The following is a 24,786-nucleotide window of genomic DNA, read 5'->3' on the forward strand; positions in this document are numbered from 1 at the left end:
GTTTCGAGAGTTTTATGGGTTTGTATATGTATATGCCTGAGATTTGTTGCAGCTGATTTACTTGATATACTTCTTATGCTAGTTCAGGTGAACTGATATTTGAACCTGGTGACAGAGAAGCTGTAATAGCAGTAAACATCCTTGATGATACAATTCCAGAAGAAGAAGAATCCTTTAGAGTTCAGCTTAAAAATCCCAAAGGAGGAGCAGAGATTGGTATTAACAGTTATGTAAAAATAACTATTCTGTCTAATGATGATGCCTATGGAGTCATTGGATTCGCTCAGGTAAAGATCCTACACTTAGAAATCAAAATGATTTATTCCTTGTATTTATTTATTTATTTTAAAGCATTTATTTATTTATTTATTTATTTAGAGAGGGAGGGAGAGCATGGAAATGGGGGGAAGGGCAGAGAGAGGGAGGAGGGGAGAGAATCTCAAGCAGACTCTCTCTGTGCCAAGCACAGAGCCTGATGCGGGGTTCGATCTCTTGACCCTGAGATCATGACCTGAGCTGAAATCAAGAGCCAGACACTTAACCAACTGAGCCACCCAGATGCCCCTATTCATTGTATTTATATATTAGATGTTGTCAGCACTCTGTCCTACTTTGAATATCTTCAGCCTTTCTCCTTTCTCTTTCCCCATTTCACCCTCTGCCCCACTCTGCATTTTATCGTGAACTTTACTGATGTCTTATAATTTCTATTCCTACACATTGAAACCTCTGAATTGACATGTCCTAAACTTTTTGTTGTAGTGATTCCTCTTACAAGATTGAATTTAAAATGTTACTAGTTGGCCTTAGTCCTGGAGTTTGGCTCCAGTGTTAGCCTTATCTCTAGGGGGTAATGATGAAGCAGATTCCAAATAGACTATATACTGTGTTTTGTCACATGCATCACCTACAAATGTATTACTGTCCTTTGTGTATTGAAGGAGAAAGAGAGAGTAGGGGTTATGTTTGTAACTGTACATGCATTGTACACATGGAGGTGCTTTCTCCTGAGGAAAGAGAACTATGCAGATCTTACCAGGTTGACTTCCATGCTCGGACTTCATATTCCTTAGCAAAAGGACACCCATCTATATTGCATCATTTAGCCCATTTTGCCAACTCTTTCTTGATTTCTTAACTAGAGTTCTAGCTGCAGCTATCATGCGTTGTTCTCTGAAATATTCTGCAAGTGAGGAAAACTCAGCTAAAAGTGGTTTAGACACCAAAAACATGTCCACAGAGAAGCTGGGCTTCACGGTTGGATACTTTACTGTGTCACCATGGCTCAGATTCTTTCCATTTCTCCACTTTGCCAATATAAAGTTGATTCCTTATTTGGTTGTTTGAAAGCTGATGTTATTGTTAGGGCCACTGCTTTCTTGTTTATGTCCCATTGGGGAGAAAGAAATGTGGCACTTGGGGTAAGAAAGAGATTTCCCAAAAGCCTCTAGAAAACTCTTCTTATGTCTCATTGGCCAGAACTAACAAAGCCATTCATTCATCTGTTCATTAATTTATTCATTCATGTAGCAGTTATTTAACAAACACCTACTGTGTACCAGATACTGTTTCCAGATGCTAGAGATATATCAAGAAATAAAATAGTAAAAAATCTCATATCCTCATTTCTTTGAATTGTGGAGGAGGCTAAGGGAGACAGACAAACCATGCGAGACATCTGTACTCTGTGTGATGGTAATAAGTGCCCTGGAGGAAAGTTAATGGAGGATAGATGGAGATTGTGAGGGCGGGGGTGGGGTTGTGTGCAGGGAAATAAAACATAGGCTATCAGGGAGGGTGGCACTGAGAAAGTGGCCTGAGGACGAAGGCCTGGAGGAGACAGGGGAAGAACATTCAAGGCAGGGGGAACCATCAAGAGGAAAGGCCCTGAAGTGCGGCCTCACCCATCTGGTGCAGCAAGGAGGCCGCTGTGGCTGAAGTCAGTGTATGAGGGAAAGATGTGAAGGGCCAGGGCTCTGTTTCCGGCTTCCTCAGCAGTGCCCACAGGTTTATGACTTGCTAGGAGGACTCAAAGGACTCAAGGTTTAGTCATACTCATACTATGATTTATTACAGTGAAGGGGATACAAAGCAAAATCATCAAGGGAGAAGGCATGTGGAGTAGAGGTGCAGAGGAAACCATGGCAAGTTTCCAAGAGCTCTCTCCCAGGGGAGCCACGCAGCACACACTTAATTCCCCCAGCACTGAGCTGAATTCTGACAGCATGTGAGAGGTGTTGCCAACCAGGGAAGCTCCTTAGAGACTCAGGGCCTGGGGTCTTAATTGGCGACTGATGATGCGGGCACTCTCAGCCTGACACATGCCAAAATTCCAGACTGTCAGAATGAAAATAGGTGTTTAGTATAAACCACACTGTGTGCACAGTTCAGGCACAGGGAGCCAGTGTGAGTTCCGGGAATGGTGGGAATCTTCCCGGAACCCAACGTCCCAGACGTCAGGTGAGGGCCAACTTTGGAGCAGACCTTCCAAGCCTAGCAGGGAGGCTACTATGTGAATTCATGGCTGCACGAGCCCCGGGGTACCATCATGAAGTTCGTCCCCGAGGGAAAGGGTTGGAGTGGAAGAGCAACTTGATCTGACCCACATTTGAAAATAACTATTCTGGCCATAGAATAGACTAGCTAGTAAGTGGGCGAGGACAGAAATAGACAGGAAACTAGTGTGGTAGTTCAGCAATAAACCACAGAGCTACAGGAAGCAGGCATTTGCCTTTCATGAGACATGGATGACTGTAAAAGAAGCAGGTTTGAGGGCTGGGATGAGTTTTGGACGTGCTAATGTCCTGAGCCAATTGCTTGCAAGTGTTGTAGGATCACCCTGTTATCCAGTCTGGCCCATCTCCGGAGAAAAAGGCAGGTCGGCTTCCTCTGAAACAGCTCTGCCCAGTAGAGTTAGAATGTGAGCCATGTATATAACTTTAAGTTTTTTAGTCACATAAAAAAAATAGAAACAGGTGAAATTATTTTTAATATTTTATTTTGTTTAACCCAATGAACCAACATAAAAATGATTGATGAAATATTTTGTATCCTTTTTTATATCCTTTCTTTCATACTGTGTCCTCAAACTGCAGTGTGCATTTTACACTTAGAGACCAGTCACATTTCAGGTGCTCAGTAGCCACGTGTGGGCCAGTGGCTACTGTGTAAGTGCAGCTCTAAGGTATGAGCTATGGTGGGGAAGATTAGGAAGAAGGAAGACCATCTCTGTCCCCACCATGTACTGACATGACTTGTTTCCTCACTTTCTTCAAATGACACCTTACCAGAAAGGCCTCCTCTGACTGAAAATTGTAGCTCCCCACCATCATTCTGTACCTTTTTATCCTGCCTTGTTCTTCTTTATGTAACTTATAATGGCCTTGTCTGCTGTCACTTTCTTTTACCAGAATGCAAGGCTGTGACAACTGAGATACCGCTTTGTTCACAGCTTTATTCCAGAAAAGTGCCTGGCACACAGGAAGTGCTTAGTGTGACCCTGTCATTATTCTTGTGGGGGGCGGGGAACAGAACACTCAGGGCTTCCGTGGGGTTGTACAAATACATACGGCAGAGCTGGGCTGTCTCAGACAAGAACCAACGCGCCCTGCCGCATGGTCTCATCCTCTCACAAGCCTTGCTGCAGTTGGGGGCACATTCTATGATAGATTTCTCCTTCTGAAGCTTGGTCTAAGATTACTTTAGAAACATTAAAGTACTGTGGTTTAATCCTTCCCAATAGATAGTATCCTGGGTTCTTTGAGTCCATTCAGTAGAATTCCTCAATACGGGCCTCTTGTGTTTGGACATCCTTGTGCTAAGATAAGATTTAGTAGATAAAGAGAATTTTTTTTTTTAAAGATTTTATTTATTTGACAGAGAGAGATGGAGAGAGAGGGAACACAAGCAGGGGGAGTGGGAAGCAGGCTTCCCGCCGAGCTGGGAGCCCGATGGGGGACTCGATCCCAGGGCCCTGGGATCATGACCTGGGCCAGAGGCAGACACTTAACGACTGAGCCACCCAGGTGCCCATATAAAGAGAGTTTCTTGACAATTTTCTGGCTCTATTAAATTCTTATTTTAATAACCCTTATCAATAGAGGACATAGAGCCAGAGAGGTTTCTCTTTGAAAAGGCATTGTTGTTTGTGAATAAATTATATGAATATTTTATTTTATTTTTTATTTTTTTGGATATGCAACAAATAAATTTTACTCTACAAATGTCCCGAATATTGCATGGGACACACTTATATTAAAAAATGATGTGTTGTTTGGAGAGTCTGGGTGGCTCGGTTGGTTAAGTGTCTGACTTTTTTTTTTAAGATTTATTTTTTTTTCTTTAAATTTTTTTATTGTTATGTTAATCGCCATACATTACATCATTAGCTTTTGATGTAGTGTTCCATGATTCATTGTTTGTGCATAACACACAGTGCTCCACGCAGAATGTGCCCTCTTTAATACCCATCACCAGGCTAACCCATCCCCCCACCACCCTCCCCTCTAGAACCTTCAGTTTGTTTTTCAGAGTCCATCGTCTCTCATGGTTCGTCTCCCCCTCCAATTTCCCCCCTTCATTCTTCCCCTCCTGCTATCTTCTTCTTCTTTTTTTTTCCTTAATATATATTGCGTTATTTGTTTCAGAAGTACAGATGTGTGATTCAACAGTCTTGCACAATTCACAGCGCTCACCATAGCACATACCCTCCCCAATGTCTATCACCCAGCCACCCCATCCCTCCCACACCCCACCACTCCAGCAACCCTCAGTTTGTTTCCTGAGATTAAGAATTCCTCATAGCAGTGAGGTCATATGATACATGTCTTTCTCTGATTGACTTATCTCACTCAGCATAACACCCTCCAGTTCCATCCACGTCATTGCAAATGGCAAGATCTCATTCCTTTTGATGGCTGCATAATATTCCATTGTGTATATATACAACATCTTCTTTATCCATTCATCGGTCGATGGACATCTTGGCTCTTTCCACAGTTTGGCTATTGTGGACATTGCTGCTATAAACATCGGGATGCATGTACCCCTTCATTTGTATCTTTGTATCTTTGGGGTAAATACCCAGTAATGCAATTGCTGGATCATATGGTAGCTCTATTTTCAACTTTCTGAGGAACCTCCATACTGTTTTCCAGAGTGCCTGCACCAGCTTGCATTCCCACCAACAGTGTAGGAGGGTTCCCCTTTCTCCACATCCCCGCCAACATCTGTCGTTTCCTGACTTGTTAATTTTAGCCATTCTGACTGGTGTGAGGTGGTATCTCATTGAGGTTTTGATTTGGATTTCCCTGATGCCGAGCGATGTTGAGCACTTTTTCATGCGTCTCTTGGCCATTTGGAGGTCTTCTCTGGAGAAATGTCTCTTCATGTCTTCTGCCCATTTCTTGATTGGATTATTTGTTCTTTGGGTGTTGAGTTTGATAAGTTCTTTATAGATTTTGGATACTAGCCCTTTATCTGATATGTCATTTGCAGATATCTTCTCCCATTCTGTCGGTTGTCTTTTGGTTTTGTGGACTATTTCTTTTGCTGTGCAAAAGCTTTTTATCTTGATGAGGTCCCAATAGTTCATTTTTGCCCTTGCTTCCCTTGCCCTTGGCGATGTTTCTAGGAAGAAGTTGCTGCGGCTGAGGTTGAAGAGGTTGCTGCCTGTGTTCTCCTCTAGGATTCTGATGGACTCCTGTCTCACATTTAGGTCTTTCAACCATTTTGAGTCTGCTTTTGTGTGTGGTGTAAGAAATTGGTCCAGTTACATTCTTCTGCATGTGGCTGTCCAATTTTCCCAACACCATTTGTTGAAGAGACTGTCTTTTTTCCACTGGACATTCTTTCCTGCTTTGTCAAAGATTAGTTGAGGGTCCATTTCTGGGCTCTCGATTCTGTTCCATTGATCTATGTGTCTTTTTTGTGCCAGTACCATACTGTCTTGATGATGACAGCTTTGTAATAGTGCTGGAAGTCTGGAATTGTGATGCCTCCAGCTTTGCTTTTCTTTTTCAACATTCCTCTGGCTATTTGGGGTCTTTTCTGGTTCCATACAATTTTAGGATTATTTGTTCCATTTCTTTGAAAAAAGTGGATGGTATTTTGATGGGGATTGCATGAATGTGTAGATTGCTCTAGGTAGCATTGACATCTTCACAATGTTTGTTCTTCCAATCCATGAGCGTGGAACATTTTTCCATTTCTTTGTGTCTTCCTCAATTTCTTTCATGAGTATTTTATGGTTTTCTGAGTACAGATCCTTTGCCTCTTTGGTTAGATTTATTCCTAGGTATCTTATGGTTTTGGGTGCAATTGTAAATGGGATCGACTCCTTAATTTGTCTCTCTTCTGTCTTGTTGGTGTATAGGAATGCCACTGATTTCTGTGCATTGATTTTATATCCTGCCACTTTACTGAATTCCTGTATGAGTTCTAGCAGTTTTGGGTGGAGTCTTTGGGTTTTCCACATAAACTATCATATCATCTGCAAACAGAGTTTGACTTCTTCCTTGCCGATTTGGATGCCTTTGATTTCTTTTTGTTGTCTGATTGCTGTGGCTAGGACTTCTAATACTGTGTTGAATAGCAGTGTTGATAGTGGACATCCCTGCCGCGTTTCTGACCTTAGGGGGAAAGCTCTCAGTTTTTCTGCATTGAGAATGATATTCACTGTAGGTTTTTCATAGATGGCTTTTATGATATTGAGGTATGTACCCTCCATCCCTATACTCTGAAGAGTTTTGATCAAGAAAGGATGCTGTACTTTGTCAAATGCCTTTTCTGCATCTATTGAGAGGATCCTATGATTCTTGTTCTTTCTTTTGTTAATGTATTGTATCATGTTGATTGATCTACAGATGTTGAACCAGCCTTGCAGCCCAGGGATAAATCCCACTTGGTCTTGGTGAATAATCCTTTTAATGTACTGTTGGATCCTATCGGCTAGTATTTTGGTGAGAATTTTTGCATCCATGTTCATCAAGGATATTGGTCTGTAATTCTCCTTTTTGATGGGGTCTTTGTCTGGTTTGGGAATTAAGGTAGTGGTGGCCTCATAAAATGAGTTTGGAAGTTTTCCTTCCATTTCTATTTTTTGGAACAGTTTCAGGAGAATAGGTATTAATTCTTCTTTAAATGTTTGGTAGAATTCCCTTGGGAAGCCATCTGGCCCTGGGCTTTTGTTTGTTGGGAGATTTTTTTTTTTTTAAGATTTTATTTATCCATTCATGGAAGAGAGAGAGAGAGAGGCAGAGGGAGAAGCAGGCTCCCAAGGAGCAGGGAGCGTGACACGGGACTCGATCCCAGGACCCTGGGATTATGACCTGAGCCGAAGGCAGACGCCCAACCATCTGAGCCACCCAGGCGCCCTGTTTGTTGGGAGATTTTTGATGACTGCTTCAATTTCCTTAGTGGTTATAGGTCTGTTCAGGTTTTCTCTTTCTTCCTGGTTCAGTTTTGGTAGTTGATACATCTCTAGGAATGCATCCATTTCTTCCAGGTTATCTAAATTGCTGGCATATAGTTGCTCATAATATGTTCTTATAATTGTTTGTATTTCTTTGGTGTTGATTGTGATCTCTCCTCTTTCAGTCATGATTTTGTTGATTTGAGTCATTTCTCTTTTCTTTTTGATAAGTCTGGCCAGGGGTTTATCAATCTTGTTAATTCTTTCAAAGAACCATCTCCTAGTTTCGTTGATCTGTTCTACTGTTCTTTTGGCTTCTATTTCATTGATTTCTGCTCTGATCTTTATTATTTCTCTTCTCCTGCTGGGTTTAGGCTTTATTTGCTGTTTTTTCTCTAGCTCCTTTAGGTGTAGGGTTAGGTTATGTATTTGAGACCTTTCTTCTTTCTTGAGAAAGGCTTGTATTGCTATATACTTTCCTCTTAGGACTGCCTTTGCTGCATCCCAAAGATTTTGAACAGTTGTGTTTTCATTTTCATTGGTTTCCATGAATTTTTTTAATTCTTCTTTAATTTTCTGGTTGACCCATTCATTCTTTAGTAGGATGCTCTTTAGCCTCCATGTATTTGAGTTCTTTCCGACTTTCCTCTTGTGATTGAGTTCTAGTTTCAAAGCATTGTGGTCTGAAAATATGCAGGGAATAATCCCAATCTTTTGGTACCGGTTGAGACCTGATTTGTGACCTAGGATGTGATCTATTCTGGAGAATGTTCCATGGGCACTAGAGAAGAATGTGTATTCCGTTGCTTTGGGATGGAATGTTCTGAATATGTCTGTGAAGTCCATTTGGTCCAGTGTGTCATTTAAAGTCTTTATTTCCTTGTTGATCGTTTGCTTCGATGATCTGTCCATTTCAGTGAGTGGGGTGTTAAAGTCCCCCACTATTATTGTATTGTTGTCAATGTGTTTCTTTGCTTTTGTTATTAATTGCCTTATATAATTGGCTGCTCCCATGTTAGGGGCATAGATATTTACAATTGTTAGATCTTCTTGTTGAATAGACCCTTTAAGTAGGATATAGTGTCCTTCTTCATCTCTTATTACAGTCTTTGGTTTAAAATCTAATTTGTCTGATGTAAGGATTGCCACCCCAGCTTTCTTTTGGTGTCCATTAGCGTGGTAAATGGTTTTCCACGCCCTCACTTTCAATCTGGGGGTGCCTGTGGGTCTAAAATGAGTCTCTTGCAGAAAGCATTATCGATGGGTCTTGTTTTTCAATCCAGTCTGATAGCCTGTGTCTTTTGATTGGGGGATTTAGTCCATTTACATTCAGGGTAATTATTGAAAGATAAGAACTTAGTGCCATTGTATTGACTGTAAGGTGACTGTTACTGTATATTGTCTGTGTTCCTTTCTGGTCTATGCTGCTTTTAGGCTCTCTCTTTGCTTAGAGGACCCCTTTCAATATTTCTTGGAGGGCTGGTTTCATGTTTGCAAATTCCTTTAGTTTTTGTTTGTCCTGGAAGATTTTGATCTCTCCTTCTATTTTCAATGACAGCCTAGCTGGATATAGTATTCTTGGCTGCATATTTTTCTCGTTTAGTGCTCTGAATATATCATCCCAGTCCTTTCTGGTCTACCAGGTCTCTGTGGATAGTCTGTTGCCAGTCTAATGTTTCTACCATTATAGGTTGCATATCTCTTCTCCCGAGCTGCTTTCAGGATTTTCTCTTTGTCTCTGAGACTCATAAGTTTTACTATTAGATGTCAGGGTGTTGACCTATTTTTATTGATTTTGAGAGGGGTTCTGTGTGCCTCCTGGATTTTGATGCCTGTTTCCTTCCACACATTAGGGAAGTTCTCTGTTATAATTTGCTCCAGTATACCTTCTGCCCCTCTCTCTCTTTCTTCTTCTGGGATCCCAATTATTCTAATGTTGTTTCGTCTTCTGATATCGCTTATCTCTTGAATTCTGCCCCTGTGATCCAGTAGTTGTTTATCTCTTTTTCTCATCTTCTTTATTTTCCATCATTTGGTCTTCTATATCGCTGATTCTCTTCTGCCTCATTTATCCTAGCAGTTAGTGCCTCCATTTTTTATTGCACCTCATTAATAGCCTTTTTGATTTCAACTTGGTTAGATTTTAGTTCTTTTATTTCTCCAGAAAGGGTTTCCCTAATAACTTCCATGCTTTTTTCAAGCCCAGCCAGTATCTTTAAAATCATGATTCTGAACTCTGGGTCCGACATTGTACTAATGTCCGTATTGAGTAGGTCCCTGGCAGATGGTACTACCTCTTGTTTTTTTTGTTGAGGTGATTTTTTTCCATCTTGTCATTTTGTCCAGAGGGGAATAAATGAATGAGAGAGCCAAATGCTAACAGGGTAACAGCGTCCCCAGAAAATATACTCTAATCAAATCAGAAAAGACCTGAAACCAGGGGAAAAGAAAGCGAAAGAAAGAAAAGAGAAAGAGAAAAAAAAAAGAAAAAGAAAAAGATAAAAACAAACAAAAACAGAACAAAACAAAGCAAAAAAACAGAATATGATCAAATATGATCAGGCTGGTACATAGATCAGTGCCACACACTAGATTTTGGGTGTATTTTGGTCTGTTAGAAGATAGTGCCTCCCAAAATTTTAAAGAAAGAAAGACTTATGTATGTACAAAATAAGGGTTGATACGATGAAGGGATGGAATATGACTGTAAAAATGAAAATTATAAAAAAAATTTATAAAAGAAATTGATAAGAAATTGTTTGAAAAAAGAAAGAAGAGGATTTTAAAAAAAAGAAAGAAAAAAAAGGGGGAGAGAATGTGATCAGGCAGGAGACTAGTACAAAGCCATACACTAGAGATTTAGGGTATATTTTGATCTGTTAGAGAAACGTTATCTCAAAATTTTAAATGAGAACAACTTATATATATATGCCAAAAATAAGGTAACTAGTATAAAGGGATAGAATATGACTCTAAAAATGAAAAATAAAAATGTTTTTTTAAAAAAGGGATTGATAAGATGTTGGTTGAAAAAGGGAAAAAGAAAAATAAAAAAAAAATACAGTTAAAAAATTAACTTTGAAAGACTAAAGAATCATGGTAAAAAAGCCATGAATTCTATGTGCAGTATTCCCCTAGCGCTGGAGTTCTGCCATTCTCATTGATCAGTAAACTTGGTCTTGGCTGGCTGTTCTTGCTGATCTTCTGGGGGAGGGGCCTGTTGCCGTGGTTCCCAGATGTCTTTGCCAGAGGCGGAATTGCCCCACCCTTGTCATTCTGGGGTAAGTAATCTGCTCAGGTTTGCTCTCGGGAGATTGGTTCCCTGCAAGCTTTCTGTACAGCTTTGGAGGAGGAGAGTGAAAATGGCAGCCTCCCAATCTCCGCTCAAAGGAGCCGAGAACTCGGGCGCCGCTCCTCAGTGCGCCCCCAGAGAAAAGCAGTCAATCACTCCCGACTCCCCGGTCTCCGGCCGCACTCAGTGCTCACCGGTCCTGTGACCAAGCGTTTCTATCTCTGGCACGACTCGGTGTGGAGTCTCCAAACCCAGCAGATCCCTGCGGGCACTCCCGGGCTGCTCCTCCCAGGGGAGGAAGGGGAGTCTCCCTGGGTCTGCCCCTTGTCGCATCCCTGCTGGAGGAGCAGTGGCCCGACTGTGCTGCGGATCACAGTTTATGGCAACCCCGAGCTGAGAGCCCGCACCTCGGCTCCGTCTCTGCAGCTGGCTTCCCCACTCCGATACCTGGGAGCTCTGCCGCACTCAGGCACCCCTGGTCTTTCTGTGACCCCGAGGGTCCTGAGACCCCACTGCCCCGCAAGGGTTCTACCCCCTGCTTAGCCACTGGAGCAATGTCCCTCAGTGGAGCTGAGTTCTAAGCGTTCCAATTTTGTGCTCCGCTGCTCTATCACTTGCCAGAAGCCGCCAAGAAGGCCCCCTCCCCCGCCGTCTATCCTGCCCAATATCGCCTCGGATTCACTTCTCCGTACATCCTACCTTCCAGAAAGTGGTGGCTTTTCTGTTCGGAGAGTTGTTGCTATTCTTTTCTTCGATCTCCTGTTGAGTTTGTAGGTCTTCAGAATGGTTTGATCCCTATCCAGCTGAATTCCTGAGACCAGACGAAATCCAGGTCTCCTACTCCTCTGCCATCTTGCTCTACCCCCATCAATATTTTATTTTATTTCCTTAAAGTTTTTATTTTTAAGAAGTCTCTATACCCAATGTGGGGTGTGATTTTACAGTCCCCAAGGTTGAGTCGTATCTCTACTGACTGAGCCAGTCAGGTGCCCCATATGCATATTTTTAAATCAAGATATTTTCTGTAGGAATATTTGAATGCTTTGAGCAAGATTTTATTACTATGTAACATTTGTAACAATATGTTAATATGTAATATAAAACACTGCCATAGGATAGGCTATCTACTCAAATTCGCATTCTAAATAGAAGTTTTTAGAAGCTGTAAGAAATTCATGGAGGAATTTCTTTTCAGATTACCACAGTAAAAAGACAAGAAAAAGAAAACTATTACTGGGAAGATTTTTAAAAATCTTTATACTCCATAGTCTGTCTTTATTGCTTATGGATAAACTAGGGGTCTTGTAAGAAGGAATTCTTTGGAGTATTAATTTTGACAAAAGTTCATTCAGCGGCTCTCAACAGATGCTGCAACTGTTAGAGGAGGAGTTCAGTTACACGGAGGTGGAAATCAGTCTGGAACAAAGGAAAAAGTCCACGGAGTCTAGGTGAAAAGAGGGGCAGGGGATATTTTTGGCAAGAAAAATAGTTGTAAGGACCAGGAGCTAAGGATGAAACACCATCATGAAAACCCCACAGCCTGCAGAACATTTCAGAGGATATGAATTTAAGGATAAGAGACATTTATAAGTGGTCAGGAAGAGTGCCCTCATTCTGATCATGTCTTTACATTTGAGTGGGACTCTAGAGGCCATGTAGACAAAAAACTTATTTTACAAGTAGGAAACAAGACATAGAGGGGTTGCCAGAAGTTATGTCAGGGAAGAAGACATCCCCCATCTCCTGATTCTATGTCCTTTCATTTCTACAAACTTGACATACTATGTGTAATGCTTTCCAAAAAGTGTATGCTTTCTGAATGTGGAAATAAGATGTTCATTAAAGAAATTTGAAATTTATAGAAGCAAGAAGACAAAGTAAAAATAATCCTATAATGATTAACATTTTAATTTACTTTAACTTAGTCTTTTAGTTATTCAAACATGAGGTGCCTGGGTGGGTCAGTCAGTTAAGCATCTGCCTTTGGCTCAGGTCATGATCCCAGGGTCCTGGGATTGAGCCCCGCATCGGGCTCCCTGCTCAGTGGAGAGGCCTGCTTTTCCCTCCCCCTCTGCTACTCCCCCTGCTTGCACTCTCTCCCTCTCTCTCTCTCTCTGTGTCAAATAAATGAATAAAATCTTAAAAAATACTAGTTATTCAAACGTGTATTTTCAAGTTAAAATCGTGGTCATCATATATTGCTGTTTTTTAAACTATGTTTTTCACTCATATCATGTTGTTTTCATGTTGTATCATGTTGCTTAGTACTGTGAAGTTTGCACATGCACAACAGCATGAATAAAAGTCTACTTAGGTAATTTCAGCTAATCCCTTGTGACTTCCTGTGTGTTTTTCAGAATTCATTATATAAGCAAGTAGAAGAAATGGAACAAGATAGCCTTGTAACCTTCAATGTTGAGCGCTTAAAAGGAACATATGGTCATATAACCGTAGTGTGGGAAGCTGATGGAAGTATTAGTGATATATTTCCTACCTCAGGAGTGGTATGTAATTTAGAAAATTATAGGAGAGTCACTTTTAAATTATGGTTACTACTGATGCATGGGACCAAACCCTGCCTTATGGATGAAGTGTTTGAGTTTGACCATGTCAGCACTGGATTCCTACTAATCACCATAGAGAGGGAAACAATTTAAGATTAGTTGTAATGTTGTGATTATTGTTCTTTTTTCCTTTAATTCCAAGATTATCTCTAAAAAAAAAATCCCTTTTTAGGTTCAGTACATCAGTTGGCCAAATTATGAATGTATTACATTGTCAGAAAGATAAAACCAATCAAACTGGAGATGGAAATGTGGTTTCAAGATTTGGGTAAAATGGAAGCAGTAAGTAGGGAACAAATCTATGTAGGATAGTGATACATATGAAAAAGCAGATCAGAATTGTTGAGTGATGTAGGTTGAGTTTCCTGTAGACAGACTCAGATTGAGAGTTGTGGGTGGATTCCTGGGGAGACACACCTATAAGGGAACAAGGAAGGTAGGAATGTGCAGAGGGGGACATTGATCCGTGGGTAGTTATGCCTGGGATTGAGTCTGTGAGGAAGTTCTGGAACTGAGCTAGTCCTTTGGAGTTGTTTCCAGTTGGAGCAAGGAGGCTTAGATTTTGCATCCCCATTTTAGCCATCCTGGACCTCATACCACCTTCTGAGTGGGGCATAACCTTGAGTGAAAGTTTACTGCAGCTGAAGGCAGTTCCCAGTGAGAAACATAAAAACTGTTATTCCCACCAGCTGGGGGATGGGTGCATCAGTCCCAAGAAGGGATCTGGGCAGAGGATCACTTTTATCTACTATTGGAAGATAGTGTAAAATTGGGACACAGGTTGAAGAGTGGAATCAGACCGAGTCAGAGAAGTAAATGACTCACAAGGAGAGAGTTTAAAGAACCTTTAGTTTCTAATTGGAAGATGGGTGGTCTTCTAGACTTACCTCGGGTTTTATAGATTTATCCATGTATTTTCCCCAAATGCTTCTCTGAAGAGTTCCTTAAAAGACCTCTCATGAAATTGTCTCAAAAAAAGACAGATGAATGTTATAGTCCACCATTTCTAGGTTTCTGTATCGTTTGAAAGGAGATTAGAGCTTTGGTGTCTTAAAAATGTTATGGCAAATTTTATTGCATTGAATATTTACTTTACACAAGTTACCAAAACTATCTATTCAACTATGTAAGTTGTATCTATCAGGTTCTGTATGTTCTGAATTATATTTTCCCAATTAATATACTTATATAAACATTAAAATGATTTCTATTTAAATGCATAATAGTATCTTAAGTGTAGACTATATTTGGAAGATTTAATTATGTTATTCAAGAGTCAGTAAACTTTTTTTGTAAATAGCCAGATAGTGAATATTTTAGACTTGTCCACTCTTACGACTCTTTCCTAGATACTGAACTTTGCCTTTGTAGCACAATAAGGTGTTGGACAGTATATAATCGAATGAACTGGGATGTATTCCAGTAAAACTTGATGAAAAAGATTTTCTGACCCCTGATTTGATTAATAAACCTCTTAAGTTTATATTCTCAAGTGCCTTCTTTAGGTGTAGAGATGAATGTCAACAAAATGGGCCTGGGATGCTAGTTTGAATGATTGTAGTTTGTAGTCATGTTGCTAGAGGATAGGGTATAAGGCGGAGAGCAACTGGAAGTGACATTCAAGGAGCAGACAGAAGCCCTATCAGAAAGACTTTCAGATGCCTTTTAGCAAATGTGGATTTTACTCTAGACAATAGAGGCACAACAGGAGGAGAGAGATGCTTTGATTTGTATCTCTTTTTTATCTTTCTCTCTCTACCTCTATTTTGATAGATTCATTCTTAAATTTTACATCTATTCTGCATTTAACCAAAGGAAATAACAATCCTGGCAAAATTTTTGTAGAGAAAAATGTTTAAACTAGTATGCCACCTTCTTTTATCTTTATAGATTTTTAAAAATATGGTATCCAGGACTTAGACTCCCAGAGAGACTATGTACTCTATATTTTAATAGAATGTAGGCTTTAGGATGTGACAATTTGGCTACATGTTTTAATCAGGTTAAGTTTCTGTAATGGTTTACTTTTTTCTTTTTTCCTAACAATCTTCCAGTTTTAACATGAGAAACAGTTCAGTGATTTGTAGAATTATATTGTGTTGCTTAAATCCCTCTTGTTACTTAAGTTGTGGTCAGTATTGAAAGAAAATTTAATCTTTTGATATTCTTATTGCACAGTGACAATTACAAAATAAATAAAAATCTTCTTTCTTTAAAATTTCAGATTTCATTTTCTGAAGGCCAGGCATTGTCTACAATCACTCTGACTGTTCTTGCTGATGATGTACCAGAGCTATCAGAGATTGTGAGCATAACACTCATTCGGATTACCACAGAAGGGGTAGAGGACCCATCAAAAGGTGCTACCATTGATCAGAAAAGAAACAAATCTGTGATAACAACTCTGCCCAATGACTCACCTCATGGCTTGGTGGGTTGGCACTCCGAGTTTCTCTTCGTTAGAATAGCAGAGCCTAAAGGTAAATGTTATTAAATATTTTTCAGGTTCTAATAAGTTTTATTGGGTAATTTAATTGTAATGTTTACTAGGAATATAAATCCCTTTTATATATTTATTTTTTTTAGTTTGACAGATCGTAGTCAATCCTTTTTACTTTTTGTTTATTAAATTTTATGATCATGTACACCCTCAGCAATAGTGCTATAAGAAATGCTTGTACTCTTTTGAGGTGTTACTGTCATAATAGAAGTATTAATATTTTAGTAAGTCATTGCAGTAAAGGTGACAGGTTTTTATTTTACTTTCTCTTCTTCATCATTTATCTGTTCTCTTTCCCTTCTCAGATTCCTTTATGTAGTTATAGGGAACAATAAGCAACACGGTGAGATGCATTTGGTACTCAGGGTATTAATTGTTAAACCCAAAGCTGTAATTAGAATAATTTTTCTGTGAAGTGTAAGTAATTAGTCCCTATTTCCTTTAAGCTTAGTGCTGAGATCTTTGCCTAAATAACTATTCATACCAGCTGTAGGATCAACAGACTTTTGTAGATAAAGACCATTTGACTTATTTGAACAAATATATTTCAACATATATTATTTATTTAGAATATGCAATGTGAAGCCTGTAAAAGTTTCAGACAGAAACATGGACATCTTTCAAAGGCCTTTCATTTAAATAGTTGATGGAAGAAATGACATATAATTATGCACCTGAGCCTTTCTATGTCTGTATATATGGGAACAGGAGCAGTTGACTTAAAATATGTTCATTTATTCATTCAGCAAACATTGTGAAGCACCTAGTAAGTGCCACAAATTGTGCTGTGTGTTCTGGAACCAAAGACACAGTCTTAGGTTATTAGAACCTCACAGACCAGTGGGGAAGACTGACAAGCATTTTTTTGTCCATTTATATAGCAAATTTAATTTTAAAAATCTAAAAAATGAAATAAAAAAATTGATGCTGTGAAATACTTTGACCTTGTGACAGACACCTCACTATAAGAACAAAATTCTTCTTCTTCTAATGATTAAGTTATTAAGTGATGACTTTGTGTATTTAATTTTTCATTTTTTTACAGATTTTATGCATTTATTTGAGAGAGAGGGGGCGGGGCAGAGGGACAAGCCTGGTAGTGAGCGCAGAGCTGGATGCGGGGCTTGATCCCACAACCCTGAGATCGTGACCTGTGCTGAAACCCAGAGCCAGACGCTTAACCCACTGAGCTACCCAGGCACCCCATAATTTTTCATTTTTGAAATCTTCTTAGCAGTTGTAATTAGCTGTCAATCTGCACATAAGTACTTTCTTAAGATTTTCAGCAATTTGTGCTAAAGCTCATGTGCAACATAGGAGGGTGCATTAGAGAACCTGACGTGAGGGTTTAGAACTGGGATATAATGTATAATGATTGTCAGCACAACTTTGGGGGCGGGGGGGCAAAAGCACAAAATACTCCTTGGGGGGGTATTCATTAGGATAGTGCAGAATATTCCACCTGAAGTGGTGGTATCGACTACAAATAGAAATCTCGTTTACTTGAGGCATATCTTTCTCACAGAGAATATCACCATTCTTCAGTTACCGATTGTTCGAAATAAAGGACTGTTTGGGGCCATTGCCATTCATTTGATAGCTAAACCCAATTTCTTATTGCACATCGATAATCAAGCTACTGAGAATGAAGATTATGTGCTACAAGAAACAATAACAATAATGAAAGAAAACATAAGAGAAATTTACATCAAAGTTGCCATTTTGCCGGTAAGTTTAGGCTGCAATGAATACGATGTAAAATAAGGGAAATGCTCTTAAAGATAAAAATGTGATTTAAAAAAAAGAAAAATGTGATGCTCTTAAAGACAAAAATCTTTGAAAAGATTGCTTTTCGTGTAAAATTGTGAGTACTCTAACTGGAATATTGTTTGAATGACCTTTGAAGCATTGAATTGGATTTAGTTATATGTCTGGATCCACTATTTTCTTGGTTGGTTAGTTTTAAACTAATGAGCAAATGAATAAAATGCCCAAATTAATCTGATTTTTTTATTATTGGTTTGATAGGGCAGTATTTTCATGTCATGATACAATTACTCAAACCCAAGATTATTCTTCAGAGGGTTTAGATCTGGTTTTAGTGCTCTCTCATGTATGTAAAAAGTGTGTATCTGTAATGATTCACAAGAAACTGAGAGTAGTTAATAGTGTTATTTATAATATTACATAATAACTAATATTGTATATATTACAATACTGTATATAACAATATTAAAAACAAATATATATTATTAAAATAATGTTGCATAGTAACATTAGTGTTGCTAATAGCAGTATTAGTGATAGTAGATAATAGTGGCTTCCGGAAAGGACATTCCAGAAAAGACTTAAGGGACGGGACAAAATAGAAGTTTCTTTTCCTCTTCACTATGTATTCTTTTTACTTTTGAGATTTTTTGTTACCTATCAAGAAATAAAGTAACAGTTTTTAAAAAGTTAATTAAAATATTAGATAATGCCTAGATTTATAAGTCTAGAGCTTTCATTTTTAAGATGTATGTAGCATTTGCCATTTCTTCTAAATTTGGGGGGCACTATTATATACATAAAACATATTGGATAGAATATGGTCAAAATTGTGTGATGGATTTTTAAAAATTATTTTACTTGCTAATGAGTATTAGGCTTCAATTAAAAACTCACTGAGAAGATTGAATATCCCCTAAGATTCTGAAGTTGTCAGTGGGAATGTATTAAAATATAAAAAGGAATCTTTTCTGTATGTGTGAAAGAGTTACCCATTCCTGTGGGCCGTCATTTATTTCTCACTGAAAAATATCAGGTTTCCAAGGCAAATTCAGTGTATTTTTGAAAATAGAACATAATCTCTCTCCTGTTCTCCCCCCACCCCCCACCCCAGGATAATGCTCCCGAGTTGGAGGAAGGATTTATTGTCAACATCACTGATGTGTACCTGGTGAATTCTGACTTCTCTGCAGGACAGCCAAGTGTGCGGAGGCCTGGAATAGAAATAGTTGAGATAATGATTGAAGAAAATGATGATCCCAGAGGAATTTTTAAGTTTCATGTTACCAGAGTAAGATAAACTTTAATATATTTATAGTAGTACAGAAGCTTCTACCTGCTGATTTGGCCAATGTCATATATTTTCTGCAAAGTAATTGGCTTTGCTTCTAGATATTTATTAAATACCTGTCTTAAAATTTGTCTTATAGACTAATTCTTAGTTCTCTTTGTGTTAGACCAAAGGATTAAGCAAGTTTATTTTCATTAAATTGAAGCCTAAGAGTTCTAGAGGCGCCTGGCTGGCTCAGTCAGAAGAGCAGGCGATTCTTGATCTCCAGGTTGTGAGTTCAAGCCCCATGTTGGGTGTAGAGATTGCTTAAATGAATAAATAAGTTTAAAAACTTTTAAGAAATGTAAGAATTTTGAACACCAATTACATGCATTTATATCTGATTATTGATTTCTACTTTGAAGGGTGAAATAGAAGAAGAAATAATAAATTTAAAAAGTGATGACATATAAGAAGTTAATTTGTCTGGTATTTTAACTTATATTCTTTACCTAAAGGATATCAGTGGAGTTATTACTGCCTATGAGGTGCCTCCACCCCTGAATGTTCTTCAAGTTCCTGTAGTCCGGCTGGCTGGAAGCTTTGGGGCTGTCAATGTTTATTGGAAAGCAACAGTGGACACTGCTGGCCTGGAAGACTTTAAGCCATCTCATGGGATTCTTGAATTTGCAGATAAACAAGTATGCTAATCACAAACATATTAGCAATTTTTGGTTGTACTTCAAACATTTTATACATATCTACCAAATGAATGTGCATTAGTGACTGCTAAATGTATTATACTTTGTATATCAAGCCAAACAGAATTATTATGAGTTAACATGTTATAATTTATTAACAGACATGGGAAGAGAATATGAAGAGGCAAGAATCTTACCCTTTTCTGAACTCCCCCACCTGATTCTATTTTAGGCAGAAGTTAAAGGAGGGTAATAAATGACTTAGAAGTGCCTAAGAATGAATTTTAAAAAAAGTGCCTGGTGAACTTCACTATTCCTATGAATTTTAGGTTAATACATTCTATTTATTTCTTTTTTTTTATAAAAGATTTTATTTGTGAGAGAGTGGGAGAGAGAGGAGAGCACAAGCAGGAGGAGCAGCAGGCAGAGGGAGAAGCAGACTCCCCACTGAGCAAGGATCCCGATGCTGGACTCGATCCCATGACCCTGGGATCATAACCTGAGCCAAAGGCAGACGCTTAACTGACTGAGCCACCCAGGCGTCCCTATCTATTTATTTCTTATCAGTATAGATATTTATTTACTTGGTTTTGCACTACAGGTGTGCACATTTATTACTTTTAATAGCCCCAGTTTTTTGTTATAATAAAACAGACTTTTTAAAATGATAGAAAAGAGACAAAATAATTAAAACTAGAAAAATTGAACAACATTGTTTTAGATTTGAGCCAAAGTATTTTCTAAGAGTTATGTTTTGCAAATTGAGCATTTTGTAATATGTAAGTATAAACCTTTTCATAAAATTTTAAATCAATAAATGGAAAAAGTGTGTGAACAACCATGAAAATGTTAATAGCTTCAAATGGCAGTATCCACCCACACAAAGTCTGATTTTGTTGAGACAAATTTGTATAGTACACATCAACTTATTAGTTGCTGCTGAAAAATAAACATATAGATCTAGACTTTCCTATGCAAAATGGTCTTTGTTGTTAATATTTGAAATCATGAATTTTTAACAAATTTAGAACTTTAAAACATTTCTTACTAAAAGGAGGGGAAATATAGATTTTTACACTCAAAGTAGAAACAGATACATTGATTTTTCATTGAAATAGCCTTCCACCTTTACTTATATTACCAGCATTTTATTTTGTGTATGAGGTTGAAGTCCTGTTATTTAACAGTGTCTTAAGATCATCATCATTCTTAAAGTTAACATTCTCTAGGGTAGGTATTCTGTTTTTTACAGTACAGAGTTGAGGTGCAGACATTTTAATAAGCTTCCATTTCAACATTTGATTTTGTTCAGGTTTCTGCCCTTGAGTGTAAATCCAGATTTCTCACTTTGCTCTTTTATTAAAGGTTTTAGGTAGATTTAGGTAGAAAAACTTCATTTTCTGGTAAACATCTTTGTCAAAATACTGGAATTTCCCTCCAAGATATAGAGAAGATTTTAAATGTGGAGATACAACTGGAATATTTTTTTAAAGATTTATTTATTTAATTGAGAGAGAGAGAGATGTGAGCGAGCACAAGCAGGAGAGGGGCAGAGAAAGAGGGAGACAAGCTGACTCTACACTGAGCAGGGAGCCTGATGCGGAGCTCGATCCCAGGACACTGAGATCATGACCTGACCTGAAAGCAGAGCTCAACCGACTGAGCTACCAGGCGACCCACAACTGGAATATTTTTATGACCAATAGTGAAATCACAAGCTGGACCAAGTTTTACTTATTTATAAGTTATAAAAATGTTTAATACGGACCAGACAAATGAATGACATTCTGATCATAAACATGTAAGCAGAGCAGATTTGGGTTTTCTTCCTACCTTTCTTTTACATTATAAGAGTGATATTTGAAACCAAAGGGATTTATTCTAAGTGCCAAAAACAATGATAATTTCTATGGTTTATGTTTGTGCAATGGTTATTACAGCCTGTATGGCATTTTAAATATTTTTGTTCAAGAATCAGGCTTTGCTGGTTTTTGTATACATAAATAACACTATATTTTATTACATATGTAATTTCCTTTATCTTGAAAATAATAGACTATAAATTTCTGACTTCAAAATACTCTATAATATATATAACCTTAAAATAGTATTTTAAACATAATAGGACAAAAAATGCTTTTTTGTACTATGTTCTGTCACCAAAAGTTTATTTATATATGATCGAAAATTGCTATTACATTATATCCTCCTTGCCTCTTACCCTCCCTCCCTCCCTTCTTCTCTCTCTCCCTTTTTTCCTTCTTTCTTCCTTCTTTCTTTTGTAGGTTACTGCAATGATAGAAATTACCATAATTGATGATGCTGAACTTGAACTCACGGAGACATTCAATATTTCCTTAATCAGGGTGGCTGGAGGTGGCAGGCTTGGTGATGATGATGTGCTAACTGTTATTATTCCGCAAAATGATTCTCCATTTGGAGTATTTGGATTTGAAGAAAAGACTGTAAGTTATATATATGGGGGGGAGGGTGGCTTCCCCCAGGCTAAATTTTTTTTTGTAATTTTTAGAAGAAAGATGCCTTTCATTTTTTAAAAAAACTATTACCCCTCACAATTCTCTGCTCAAGAGTACTTAGAGTTGGCTATTGAATTAAGTGCTGGTCCTCTCATCTGTGTTTGACAGTAATGAGTACTCTTACATCAGGTATTTACAAGGGGGAACAAATTCTTTTTTATTGGGTAATATAGACCAGATCTGCTTTTTGTCCATATGTTCTGTTCTCAGCCTGCCTTGCTGCCAGACCCCTATCCTGGTCACAAGGGAAGATTCTGTCATGGATCTAAGTGTTACACACTAGGATACATTTAGCTGGGGGCGAGGGGGGCCGAATTTATTTTGCCCACCCTCTGGTACTCTCTTTTGACTTATATTGAACAAAACACCACAGTCACCCCAGCGTTAAGTGTTTGTATTTCTTCTTTCTTCCCTCTTACTCCCCACTGACTGTCTCCTTCCAAGACTTGCAAGAGAGAAACCAATTATTATTATCACTTCAACTGCAGAGGAAGAAAAAAATCTTAACAAATCATTTATGCAGCCAGATTTGGTGGTTAGTACTAAATGACCTCTACATCTTAAATATAAAATGAGTTCTTAAAACTATATCATAATTATACATGATGATCTTATAATTTTTAAGACTTTATCTCTCAAAGGAAATTCCAAGATGAAATAATCATAAATATATGCAGATAATTCCAATATACACAACTTTTCTGGCTCTGTAGGTCACCATTCTCTGTATTTGATCACTTACAGGGAATCAGTAATTCATCATAGATCATTTTAAATAATGAACAGTTTGCTCTAATGCTCATTGTCTTTATTGTTCTGTGGGTACCAGGCTAGACCTACAGCTTGCCCATTAGGGCTGGGCTTCCCAGATGCTCCAGAATTAAAATAAGCACTAATAATTGCCTAATGACTTGATTATTGAAATTTCAGTTTCCTAAGAGAATGGGAACCATAAGAGGGACAGGACACACTTCTGCTATAGCCTAGTGAGACTCTCTTGGGGAAGGAATAAGCAGAAGTGTTTGTAAGGAGTGGTAGATTCACCAGAGAGTGGCTGTGAATGTTTGTTCAGCAAAATGGAAAGTCTGGGAAACATAAAACTATTAATGTAAAGAAGAGAGTAAAAAGTATCCATGACATTATTAACCTGAGATATGGACATCATTAATATTTTGTTGTATTTCCAACAATGCTTTTTTCTTTGCATATGTGAAAAGTATTTTAATCCATATAAATATGTAATTTAATTTTTATAACATGTCTCTATTAGCTTCTGAGGTTAGATAAAGTTCAGGGTTTCAGTCAAATCTTCAGTGGGAAAACCTTAAACTAATGTTGTTACTTTTAACTTGATCATGCTTTTGGACTCAGGCATTAGACTGTATGTTTACAAGCTTCCTTTGCTGTCAGGGAAAATGAAGAGTTACATTTCTATTCATAAATAATTTTTGTTTATTCATTTTATCTGAACTGCTGTCATCAATTTTAGTGCATTCTTGGTCTGGGAACTGGTATCTTCTTGTAATAACTTCAAATTTCCAATTTGTCTTGCAATGCCAAAGTAAGGATGAGGCCACCCAATCCCTGTGTTATTTCTCATAAGCCTCGTGACGAGGAAATGAGTTGCTGTACGTAAAGCACTTATAACTGAGCTGTACACTCAAGGTGTCCGTCGCTATTTTTAATCATTGTAGTATCAGGAGCAGCTTGTTGCCCAGCCCAGTGTGGCTCCTTCTTTTATATTCTATGTTTCTTACAGCCAAAGGCTCTTGATAACACAGAATTTGTCTTTTAACATGTATCTGAGATACACAGTATTGTGCATACAGTGAATATTTTGTTAGCATTATCTGATGAAATGTTAGATTTAGAACTGAAGAATATCGAGGAAAGACTGTTAGTGTAAATCTGTCAAACGAATAAGCTGCTCCCAAGGGCAATATGGTAAGTCTACCAAAGTACTGGCCGTAGCAGAGGCTCAAGAAATCTGCTTGTAACACCTCAACTCAAATGTTATCTTTGGAAGCAAAAAGGACTTATCTACATATTACAAGTTTATAGTGGGGGTTTTTCCTTTCTCACTTGGTTTGCTTCTTATTTACTATTTTTCTTCTCTGAGGAGTGGTATGAATACTACTGGATGTGGAGTCAGAACATTGGAAGCACAGAGGAGGCTCCTCTTCTCCAAATATGTGCATAGATCTAGCTCCCAGATTTCTTAGAGTTTCTGTGAGGCTTAAGTGAGATAGAGATTATGCCAGAACTGACATATAATAGAAGCTCAATAAATATTAGTTGGCTCTAAATCTCTGCCCTAGGCACCAGTACAAAATCTTATGAAAAAACCCATTGTATTAGACATTTAAGTGTCTGTCTGTCTGTCTTAAAAATGGAAAGCATTGTGTTATATTTTTATATTTACATAACAGGCAGATATTATAGGCTCAGTTTGGACTTTGCTTCACAGAGTCAGTATATGCCATTCAGTTGAACCAAGTCTCTTAATAAGGTTCACGTGTAAAAAATAAATGGTACAGGTAAATCAACGTATTGAATTTCCTTCTCTGTTTATGTCAGGTTAATAAAACCTCTTTTAAATTTGGATTTATTGGCCAAGTGCAGATAATTAGGAGGGCACTTTTGGTCTGTATTATGTGGTAAGCCTGACTACCATTAACAAAGAACCCCTAAATCCTGCTTCCTTAACATAATAAGAGTTTCTTTCTCCTTCATGCAAGAGTCCT

The 24,786-nt window shown here is 38.2% G+C and overlaps 1 protein-coding gene across 2 annotated transcripts in view; it reads left to right on the forward strand.

The window, feature by feature from the left end:
* The window catches only part of ADGRV1 (adhesion G protein-coupled receptor V1), a 524,455-nt gene that overhangs the window by 149,053 nt on the left and 350,616 nt on the right, over positions 1-24,786 (forward strand). For both annotated transcript variants that reach the window (XM_073887989.1, XM_073887998.1), the window contains 7 exons: positions 83-287; positions 13,061-13,207; positions 15,492-15,747; positions 17,293-17,495; positions 18,649-18,825; positions 19,323-19,505; positions 21,791-21,970. In XM_073887989.1, coding sequence (XP_073744090.1) covers positions 83-287; positions 13,061-13,207; positions 15,492-15,747; positions 17,293-17,495; positions 18,649-18,825; positions 19,323-19,505; positions 21,791-21,970 — 1,351 coding nt within the window. The remainder of the gene's footprint in view (positions 1-82; positions 288-13,060; positions 13,208-15,491; positions 15,748-17,292; positions 17,496-18,648; positions 18,826-19,322; positions 19,506-21,790; positions 21,971-24,786) is intronic.

This window comes from Callorhinus ursinus, unplaced genomic scaffold (genome assembly GCF_003265705.2).
Source record: "Callorhinus ursinus isolate GAN/ISIS: 27379988/994484 unplaced genomic scaffold, GSC_fseal_2.0 scaffold3, whole genome shotgun sequence".
Lineage (NCBI taxonomy): Eukaryota > Metazoa > Chordata > Mammalia > Carnivora > Otariidae > Callorhinus > Callorhinus ursinus.